The sequence below is a fragment of the Monodon monoceros genome, unplaced genomic scaffold (assembly GCF_005190385.1).
Source record: "Monodon monoceros isolate NGI ecotype Baffin Bay Population unplaced genomic scaffold, NGI_Narwhal_1 Super_Scaffold_1, whole genome shotgun sequence".
Taxonomy (NCBI): domain Eukaryota; kingdom Metazoa; phylum Chordata; class Mammalia; order Artiodactyla; family Monodontidae; genus Monodon; species Monodon monoceros.
Genome location: NW_021703765.1, coordinates 69,368,302 through 69,379,744, shown reverse-complemented (window position 1 = coordinate 69,379,744; position 11,443 = coordinate 69,368,302). Strand labels below are relative to the sequence as shown.

Sequence of the window (11,443 nt, the reverse complement as noted above, 5' to 3'; positions counted from 1 at the left end):
GGGGAGGGGAGGGAGGAGGAGGAGGGGAGGGAGGGAGGGAGAGGGGGGAAGGAGGGAGGGGGGAGGCAGAGGGGGGAGGGAGGGAGGGAAGGGGGAGGGAGGGAGAGAGGGGAAGGGAAGGGAAAAAAAGAGAAAGATACTATGTTGTTTAAATTTATTATTACTGTTATTATTATATAATTAATTCCAGCATATATTCCCCGTACTGTACATTTCATACCTGTGACCCATTTATTTTGCAGCTGGAGTTTGTGCCTCTTCACGTCCTTCACCTAATTCTCTGCTCGCCTCCCCTCCCCACGGCCCCAGGAACCACCTGTCTATTCTCTGTACTGTATCTGTGACTCTGTTTCTGTCTTGTTATGTTTGTTCATTTGTTTTGGTGTTTAGATTCCACATGTGAGTGGAATCATACAGCATTTGTCTTTCTCTGTCTGACTTATTTCTCTTAGCATAACACCCTCTAGGTTCATCCATGTTGTCGCAAATGGCAAGATTTCATTCTTTTTTGTGGTTGATATTCTATTGTGTATATATATATAGATAGATAGATATAAATGCCACATCTTCTTTATCCATTTATCTGTTGATGGACACTTAGGTTGCTTCCACATCTTGGCTACTGTAAATAATGCTGCAATGAACATAGGGGTGTACATGTCTTTTTGAATTAGTGTTTTTATTTTCTTCAGATGAATACCCAGGAGTGGAATTGCTGGCATATGGTGGTTTTATTTTTAATTTTTTGAGGCACCTCCATACTGTTTTCCGTAGTGGCTGCACCAATTTACATTCCTACCAACAGTGCACGAGGGTTCTCTTTTCCCACATCCTTGCCAACGCTTATTCCTTGTCTTTTTGATGATGGCCATTCTGACAGGTGTGAGGTGATAGCTCACTGTGGTTTTGATTTGCATTTCCCTGATGATTTGTGATGCTGAACATCTTTTCATGCACCTGTTGCCATCTGTTATGTCTTCTTTGAAAAAATGTCTGTTCAGTTTTAAATTTATATATTCATTTACATAGAAAAGGGGCTGGAAGTTTGCAAAGCAAACTGCTATTAGTCATGGCTTTGGGGAAGGGGAATGGAAGCAGGGGTAAGGAGGAAGAGGAGAATTCATCATACACTCTGTCTTCTTGCATATTGCTAAATTATTTACAATGAGAATGCATTCATGTACTAATTCTGTGCCTAAAAAAGAAAAAAAGACTGCATGTTGTAAGTTCATTATAAAAACAAATCCTTGACATCTAAGGACAGGATTAGCTTTGCCCTTAGAATATGCTACTGCACATTTTTTTCATGGTTAGTAATTTGATTTTAATTTGGTGGGGAAAATGTAAACATGCTTCCTATTTTATTATCAGTATTGATGTTTTTAAAATAATATAAGCACACCATTTGGAGAAGAGAATAAAATTTCCGAGTCATTCATGGTAATCACTGTAATCTTTTACAACCACTGCAACTGGTCTCCATTCTCAGAGCTGAGTGAATGAAATTCCTCATGGTTTTTGTTGAGAGAGGCACTTGTAGGACTATACATTGGAACAACTTTTTAGGAAGCACTTTGATGATATATATCAAAAGCCTTAAAATGTGTACCCTTTGACTCAAATTCTTTTACAGGAATATACCCTAAGGAAACCACATGCAAGCAAAGATTTAAGATGAAGGATGCTTATTGAAGTGTTGTTTATAATTGTGAAACCACCTAAATAGGGAAGCGAGTGATGGGCTGCATAATATAGACAGACCTAGGTTAAAATTTTGGCTCTTCTACTGACCAACTTACTAGCTACGTGATCCTGGTCAAATAACAACTTATCTGGCACAGATATAAAGATGGAAATAGGGATTAAAGATAGACACACACAATGGGAATTATAATTACCTACCCCATTGACTTGCAGCATTTATTGAGTGAGATAATTCATGTAAAATATCTAGAAGAATGTTTGGGCACATAGTAGATCCTCAATAAAAGGTAGCTATTATTAAGGAAAATATGGTTCATGAATATGATAGAATATATGTGTAAGAGGATTTAAAATGGCATGGAAATACTATTTATAAAGTCAATAAAAATAGGGTTCAAAATTCTTGAATATGATCTCAGATAGGGGTTCAAACAGAGAGAAAGAGAGAGATGAAGAAAAGAGAGAGAGAAAGAGAGGGACAGAACACCAAAACAGAGAGAGAGGATTTACTGAAACGCACTGCGAAGTAAGACTAAATGACATTGACTTTTTCTCCATGCTTTTCTCTACATAGAGTATATCTGAACTACTAAAGCCCTAGCTATCCCTCTGAGGCTCCTGAGAATTCTTCCTCCTCTGGACAGAGGCATCTTTTATCATAACCCTAAGAAAGACTTTTACCAGTGATAGAACTATTTCTAGATCTTAATGGTATTGCTGAGGCCAACATTTAAAAAGATAGATGCTTTGCAGGGAAAGGTGTCATGGGTTGGGTTTCATAGAAGCAGACAGACTGAGGCAGAGATTTTTGTACAGGTAATTTATTCAGGGAATGCTCTCAGGAGGATCCTGTAAAAGAGTGAAAGAGGCAAGAAAGGTGAAGGGAAGAAATTAAGCAAGGATGTGGTTTCAGGTGACATCTAGACTCAGCTTGATCCCATAGGGAGCTGGAGTATTCATTGTCTCATAGGGTCTGTCCCATCTTGAGGCAGGGAATGAGCCTTTTGTACCCAACACTAGTCTTCAGCCTGCCCTGGAGAGAAAGGGCATAACTCCCAGATATCTCTGCAGTGAGGCCACTCCAATTACTCAAAAGCAATCCTAAGAGAGGGTTGCAGGTATGAGCTGTTAGGAGCAGCATCAGATAGATGGGCCCCATGATCTAGTAAAGGGATCCCAGGAGATCTAGATACACCATCTGCCTCAAAAGGGTTAATGGAAATAAGCCTCCCTCTACCCCTCCTCCCTTATGAGGAGTCAGGAGAGTAAGTAACACGAGGTCATCTAGTAGCTTGGTTGTCTGGCTTAGGTGGGAGATGAGGGGAAAGAGAAGGGCTTATCTTCCTAGCACAATGGAGGGGAGCATGGGGAGTAGTTTAGAAGTTTCCTTTTCTTCCCAGCATGCCCATTAGCTGAGCAAGTGAAAGGGAGGGGAGGAGGATATGGAGGTAGATGGAGAAGGCAGCCAATCTGGTTGCGACATTGGTTACATTGAGTAAACAAGTGAATTGATTGAGCAGATGGGAAATATTTTGAGGATAATGAGACACAGAATTCTCAATGTTGGAAAAGAAAATTACAAAAATGGAAATTTAAAGGTTAGAAAGAATCCTAAAGTGTTGGACTGGTACTGAAAGTATCAGTATGAACTCATTGTTTTTAAAAATACATATACACAGATATTGAAATAGATATAGATGTATGGTGTGCATGTGGGAAGAGAGAGAGAGCGAGAAATAGACAGAGACACCCAGAGAAAGGATGGATGAATAGATGATAGATAGATAGATAGATAGATAGATGGATGATAGATCTCTTAGCTGTGTCCACTGGGAGGGCCTAGAAGCAATGGGAACCCCCATAGCAATGAGCACACTGAACACTCAGATCTTGGTTTCTAAACACCATCTTCTGCCAAAAGGAACCAGGACTTCTTAGAAAAATGACTGACCCCATGATTGGGGCAAAGAAAGTACTAGATGAGCCTGGACATCTTTTTGTACAAGAAAGTAAGAAAGAGCTCAAGGAATGATGGAGACATGTCAAAAAGACATAGGAGTCATCTTGAAAGGGCTTCCACTGACCAGATCTGGGACAGGCTGAGCATCAAAATAATAAAGGCAGTAATGGATTACAACCCATTGAATAAAACAGGAATCCGCAAGTCCATACTGATGAAATGAATGGATAGGTGGGTAGGTAGATAGATATATGGATGGATAGATAGATGAGACAGGAGAAAAGAAAGCTCTTCCTTACAGAAGAATGTCAACCAATAAATGTAGAAGGAGTTATGGAAATAATAAATACAGTTTGTCATCATAGTGGTGGTTGATTCAGGCAGAAATAGTCAAAAGATGGAATGCTAAAGCTGGCGAGTAGAGGCTCTGTGGGGAGCAGGATACTGACATAATCTCTGAATGTTCCCCCTTAAAGTACTTCTTAATCACAAATGGAAAATTGATAACTTTAGGATGGAAATATCTATCAGAAAACTTGACCTGGTGATGAAAGTTAATATCACCAGTGATGGGACTACTTGATGTCATGTCCCCAGTGTGAGGCACTGGGAAGAGTTCAGCATCATTTCTGTGAGGTTCTTGCCAAGAAGACATGGGCTGAGTCTAGTCACAGGGAGACATCAGATGGACCCAGGATGAGGGGCATCCTGCCGTATGAAAGGCCTCTACTCCAAGACTATTCAGGACTTGAGTGATAGGGAAAATCTAAGGAACGGTTCTAGATTGAAGTTGCCCATCATCCCACCACTCTCTTTTCACCTACATTTATTGGGTTTTGGGGAATGCTCAATGATAGTAGGTACTAAATTTGAGAATCATATGGGGTGGCGGGGGGAAGTTGGTTAAAAATGCTGATCAGGACCCCACCCCGAGAGTCTGTTTCTAAAGGTCTGGTATGGACCCTGGGGATATGCGTATTTAGCCATCATCCCCAGAAATCCTGATGTAAGTGGTCCACAGACCACCCTTGGAGGAAAGTTGGCCGAGAAATTCAGAAAACCATAGCGATCTTCCCACTCAGTCCCGACCTTAACGCCCTTTCTGTCTTTTGCATTCCCAGGGTGACGCTGTATGCTGAGTTCCTTCCCATGAAAGCCAGAGCTAAGTGTATTTTGCTGATTGAGGTAAGGATGGTCTGGGATTCTGGATATTACTCAGTGTCTGAGCAGGAGATTCCCAGGTTTCTTGAGCCATAGGACAAGGAAAAGGAGTTTAAGAAAAATATAACAGATCCATTATGCAAGGATTTAAATGGATCATTTATGTTGACTTCAACATGGTTGTTTTGCAATATGGATAAATTCTTCCATTGACCAGAAATTCAATCTACCACCCCTGAAAAGAAATGGTAGCAGGCAGGTAGTATTTCCTTCCTGAACTAGAAATGACTTTTATCTGAAAGTTGGTGCTGAACATTGTAGCTTGAGTGGACCAAACTCCTGCCCCCCCCCCACCAGATTGACTCGTGTCTTGTGTGAGATCGATATTCATGGCCACGTCTGTGGCCAGTAGGCTGCCTTAAAACTCTCTTGGACCATCCAGTCCCTCTCAAGCCCTCCCTCTGCCAGGGTCCTGTGACCCATTTTCCAACCATGATCTGGAAGATCTCAGGGCAAATACATAGCTGCCCAACAGCCCTCCTCCATGCAGTGGCAGTATTATTTGTCCCTGCTGGACACTTAGGTCCACAGTCACGACTGTCCCTAATCACCATGATTACATGACAATATTGATCACACTGATCCACAGCCCAACTTAACCATCCTGACTGTGTCTACCCCTGACCAATCAGGGTGGTAGTCAGCTGGTCCACACTGGTATGGATGAACCAGTTTAATATTGAAATGCATCTGCCAGATGATCCTGAACCCTGACTGGCCCTCATTGCCTGACAGCCTGTCCTTTCTAAGGATTCCCTAGAGCTCCCCATGATGCAGCAACTAAAGTCTCGTGAGGGTTGGGGGAGGTGTGTGACCAGGGTTCATTCTGATTGGCCAATACTGTATGGTGTGCACTCTGATTGGTCAGTTTATAAATTGTTAGCCATTTTGACTGTCCCTCTGGTTGTCAGCAATTGAAATGGACTGTGGTTACTTTAAGCGAAAGGGGATTTAGGAAGGCTCTTGGGGGCTCCCAGATGGAGAAGATGAAGGCCGATGTTTTGGAATGGACAATGGTTGTAGACTCAAAGTTGCAGCAGGAAACAAAATACTCACATTAGGATAATTTGAAGAGAGTTTCTTTTCTTTTTTTTTAAATTTAATTTTATTTTTTATACAGCAGGTTCTTATTAGTTATCTATTTTATACATATTAGTGTATATATGTCAATCCCAATCTCCCAATTCATCCCCCCACCACCACCTCCGATTTCCCCCCTTGGTGTCCGTACGTTTGTTCTCTATATCTGTGTCTCTATTTCTGCCTTGCAAACGGTTCATCTGTAGCATTTTTCTAGATTTCACATGTATGCGTTAATATATGATATTTGTTTTTCTCTTTCTGACTTACTTCACTCTGTGTGACAGTCTCTAGGTCCATCCACGTCTCTACAAATGACCCAATTTTATTCCTTTTTATGGCTGAGTAATATTCCATTGTATATATGTGACACATCTTCTTTATCCATTCATCTGTCGATGGGCATTTAGGTTGCTTCCATGACCTGGCTATTGTAAATAGTGCTGCAATGAACATTGGGGTGCATGTGTCTTTTTGAATTATGGTTTTCTCTGGGTATATGCCCAGTAGTGGGATTGCTGGGTCATATGGTAATTCTATGTTTAGTTTTTTAAGGAACGTCCATACTGTTCTCCATAGTGGCTGTATCAATTTACATTCCCACCAACAGTGCAAGAGGGTTCCCTTTTCTCCACACCCTCTCCAGCATTTGTTGTTTGTACATTTTCTGATGATGCCCATTCTAACCAGTGTGAGGTGATACCTCATTGTAGTTTTGATTTGCATTTCTCTAATAATTAGTGATGTTGAGCAGCGTTTCATGTGCTTCTTGGCCATCTGTATATCTTCTTTGGAGAAATGTCTATTTAGGTCTTCTGCCCATTTTTTGACTGGGTTGGTTGTTTTTATAATATTGAGGTGCATGAGCTGTTTATATATTTTGGAGATTAATCCTTTGTCCGTTGATTTGTTTGCAAATATTTTCTCCCATTCTGAGGGTTGTCTTTTCGTCTTGTTTATAGTTTCCTTTGCAGTTTATAGTTTGCTTAAAAGCAAAAGCTTTTAAGTTTCATGAGGTCCCATTTGTTTATTTTTGTTTGTATTTCCATTATTCTAGGAGGTGGGTCAAAAAAGATATTTCTGTGATTTATGTCAAAGAGTGTTCTTCCTATGTTTTCCTCTAAGAGTTTTACAGTGTCCAGTCTTACATTTAGGTGTTTAATCCATTTTGAGTTTACTTGTGTGTATGGTGTTAGGGAGTGTTCTAATTTCATTCTTTTACATGTAGCTGTCCAGTTTTCCCAGCACCACTTACTGAAGAGACTGTCTTTTCTCCATTGTATATCCTTGCCTCCTTTGTCAGAGATTAGTTAACCATAGGTGCGTGGCTTTATCTCAGGTTTTTCTATACTGTTCCGTTGATCTATATTTCTGTTTTTGTGCCGGTACCGTATTGTCTTGATGACTGTAGCTTTGTAGTATAGTCTGAAGTCAGGGAGTCTGATTCCTCCAGCTCCATTTTTTTCCCTCAAGATTGCTTTGGCTGAAGAGGGTTTCATAAAGGGACTATTTATAAGGTCCCTGAAGGGGCAAAGGGAGAGAGTAATTAGCAGCCCAGAGAGAGAGAGAGAGAGAGAGAGAAAGAGAGAGTTGTATGGCAAAGGCTCTTGGAAAGGAGCTGTGACCTTCAGCTAAGGGATGCAGCCAGTGCATGACCACCCTGCAGAGAAGGAGCCAGAGGAATAAGCACCCGATTCCCTCTTTCCTCCCCATCTCCTGTGTGGCTCCCCATTGGCTGCACCCAATGTGAAACCAGAGGACAGGGGGACTGTGAATGCAGTCCATACAAAGAGCAAGGTGGAAAAGGATGGAATGTGATTCAGAGAAACAGACAGAAGATATTCAGCCCCACAGGGGAGAGACAATTCTGATAAAGGATACCGGGGCACTATTGGGCAAGGGAGATGGATGTGAGTAGACAAAAACCAATGTGTCCACTACTCTACTGGCCTCACACAATATTGACCATATTGATCTCCTTAACCAGAGCTGCCACATTGCACACTCCAGTGGGCACCATGCAAATATCATACAGTGTGGATGGTACCCTCAGGAGATAGACAACATGGAGGCTCTGGCCCAACCATATGAACCACAGGAAAAGTGATGGCCATTCTGACTTTCCTGACCCCCAAGGACCCCCTTACCAACATGGATAACGTTGTCTACAATGATCCTGAAATTGCTCACTGTGTTGACCAATGCTGCCCCATTACTGACCCCCATTCTCCCATGCCAGGTGTTCTGGGCCATCGGGACAGTGTTCGAGGTTGTCCTGGCTGTGTTTGTGATGCCCAGCCTGGGCTGGCGTTGGCTGCTCATCCTCTCGGCTGTCCCACTCCTCCTCTTTGCTGTTCTGTGTTTTGTAGGTATCCTTTAAGACATCTCAGCCTTTGTTACTTGGTCTCCTGCCATTCATTATATTTTGGTGGGGAGGGTGTGGAGGAGGGTACCAAAGCCACTTTTAAGATTATTTCTTTGAATCAGGAAATGAGACAAAGGTACAGGGCCTGGGGTGGGCCCAGTATGGGGTGTTGGGTTTCCTCCAGGCAGACACTGCTGGGATATTCTTGAGGGAGATATCAAGGGGATGGGGGATACCTTGCTCCCTCTCCCTGCACTACAAGAGCTACACTTAAGGTGAGTGTATTTGGAATAGTTGCGATTCTTAAGTTGCAAGTGACAAAACCCAGTTCAAACTGGCTTGAGTGAAAGAAACATATGATAGAATATTAAATATCTGGCTTCAGGCATGGCTGGGTCCAAGGGCTCAAATGATCCCACCGTCTCACCTCTGCATAAACTCCCCCACACACACAGCGAGATCAGACCGCACGTTTATCATTTCATGTGAAGACCACATCCGTGAAATGCTTTACAGCCAGTGGGCCCCAAAATAAGCCTGTAGGGAGGTAGGTCTCATCTATGATAAATAACATAAGAATTACTGGTAATGACAATAGGTATTAATAATTACTTAGCATAACAGTGTAGCAGGCCCTGTGCCAGGCTCTTTATATGCATTATCATATTTATTCCTCCCAATAACCACAGGAGGTAGGACTATGATGAACCCCTATATTAGTTAGGATGATACCAGCTGCTGTAACAAATAAAGCCGACACATTCAGTAACTTAACACAATAGGAGTTTATTTCTCATTCACAGAACAGTCCAGAATGGGTGCTTCCATTTGACAGGTGTGATTCTGGGCCCAGAGTTCCTTCCAGTTTGTAGCTCTGCCACTGTCTAGGGCTTTGGAATCTTCTACATGTAGACTGAAGAAGGGCAGGTAGAGATGTATACTTAAATAACTTGGCCAGGAATATTCTGCTCTCGTGCCATTGGTGAAAGCATGTCACGTGGCCATGGCTAGATGCAAGAGGTGCTGGGAAATGTGGTTTCTGGCTGGGCAGCCATATCCAAGGACAACTCTACGCTATGGAAAGGGAAGCATGAATTTTACTGGATGCTAGCAATCTCTGCTATATTCTCATTTTACTGATGAGGAAACTGAGGCCCAGAAAGGTTGATTGACTTGTCAAAAGACACACAGCAAATAAACAACAGAACTCATTTGAACCAAATCTTCTGATTCCAAGTCTCACACTCTCTCATTTCACAGATTGCTGTTGCTTTGTTTTATGGCGAGATCTCTATCTAGTCACTTGGGGTTGGGACTCTAGTAGGCCTAAAGGTCCTTCTGATTTCTTTCTGTCTCTTAGACTGAGTTTGCAAGACGATGCTAAACACAGGTGAGGTGCAGTTTCTTGAGAGATAGGGATGATGATGACGATGGTGAGAGTGGTGGACTGTTTTTCTTTTTTGGTGGCAGTCTTAATTTAGTTCAGCTGTCACCTGCAACTCAGCAGCACCAAATTACAGTAACAGCAACGGCAACACAAACAGATACATTAACCCATTCCGGGCACTGTGCTAAGCACTTTGTTTGGATTATCCCATTGAATCCTCTCAACAACCCTAAGAGGGAGGATCTATTATTATCCCCATTTTATGGATGAGGAAATGGAGGCACAGAGAGGTCAAGTTATTGCTCGAGGTCACAGAGCCATTATAATCAATGGCAGTGCCAGGATTTGAAGCCAGTCTTCTGGCCCCAGAGCCTCCGGCCTTAAGGACTCCACACACACATGAGAGTGTATGGCTGTGACCGAGCATTCTGTTCTGCCCTAACTGGCCACGTCTTGGTCTCCTGTCCTCATAGTGGCTGCCAGAGAGCGCAAGGTATGATGTGCTGTCCGGAAACCAGGAAAAGGCCATCGCCACCTTAAAGAGGATAGCCACAGAAAACGGAGCCCCCATGCCTCTGGGGAAACTCATCATCTCCAGACAGGTCAGTGCCTGGCGGACTGACTGTGCATGTTGCTGCACGTGCTGGGAGCATGTGTATGTGAGTGGGTGAGGGGTGCAGTGGGCAGGATCTGCAAAGGGAATTTGGCAACTTCAGTCTGTGTACTTTCACTGCCAAGTCCTAAAAGTACCACCTGGAGAAGTGATTAGCTAAATGTAATATAATGTCCCATAATGGGTCCCGTAACTACTCCTGCTTCAGTTTCATCTTTCAGCACCCATGAAGTCTGATTAGCAAATGTGATTGATTGGCAAAGGCTTGACAGTAAAATCACATTAGGAAGTGCCACAACAGACTTAGATCCAAGACACCAAACTGCCCCTGTGTAGACATCCTTAATGCGTGGTGCATCACTCCCCAGGCAACACTATCAGGGAATCCACCACACTACAAATTGATGAGCACTTACTGCAGGTGCAAGTGGGGAGAAGGGAGCCAGATTAAAGGCTGCAGTCCCTGCCCTCAAGAATCAAGCATGTGGCTTAGAGAAACATCACAAATACCCTTAAGCAAACAACAGACCCTACAAGGAAATTATTATTATTTATACATTTATTTATTTACTTTTGGCTGCATTGGGTCTTTGTTGCTGCAGCGGGCTTTCTCTAGTTGTGGCGAGCGGAGGCTACTCTTCGTTGTGATGTGCGGGCTTCTCATTGCGGTGGCTTCTCTTGCTGCGGAGCACAGGCTCTAGGCCTGCAGGCTTCCGTAGTTGTGGCACACGGGCTCAGTAGCTGTGACGCACAGGCTTAGTTGCTCCGCGGCATGTGGGATCTTCCCAGACCAGGGCTTGAACCCATGTCTCCTGCATTGGCAGGAGGATTCTTAACCACCGTGCCACTGGGGAAGCCCTATTTTTTTTTAAATAATATCATTTTTCTGACTGTTTCTATATTAGGCAAAAAGAACTGAATGGAATTTCACCAGATTGAGAGGAAGTGCTAGGCAGGGTCTGACAACATAGAAACCAGGAGACATACCCCAAATTTGCTTTGGGAAGCACAGGGTTGGGGTAGGGGGCATCCCAGAGAGTCTGGGGTGCAGGAGGCTCATTTAGTTGCCTTTGGGGAGGGACTGCATTCTCCGCCGTCCCTCCTGTGGGAAGA

At 43.1% G+C, this 11,443-nt stretch overlaps 1 protein-coding gene across 4 annotated transcripts in view; it reads left to right on the top strand.

Moving 5' to 3' along the window:
• SVOP (SV2 related protein) overlaps positions 1-11,443 on the top strand; it is an 84,672-nt gene that overhangs the window by 44,109 nt on the left and 29,120 nt on the right. For all 4 annotated transcript variants that reach the window (XR_003793885.1, XM_029224897.1, XM_029224922.1 and 1 more), the window contains 3 exons: positions 4,786-4,849; positions 8,205-8,330; positions 10,191-10,319. Coding sequence is in view for 3 of the 4 variants with exons in the window: in XM_029224897.1 (XP_029080730.1) it covers positions 4,786-4,849; positions 8,205-8,330; positions 10,191-10,319 (319 nt within the window). In the remaining variant the exon portion in view is untranslated. The remainder of the gene's footprint in view (positions 1-4,785; positions 4,850-8,204; positions 8,331-10,190; positions 10,320-11,443) is intronic.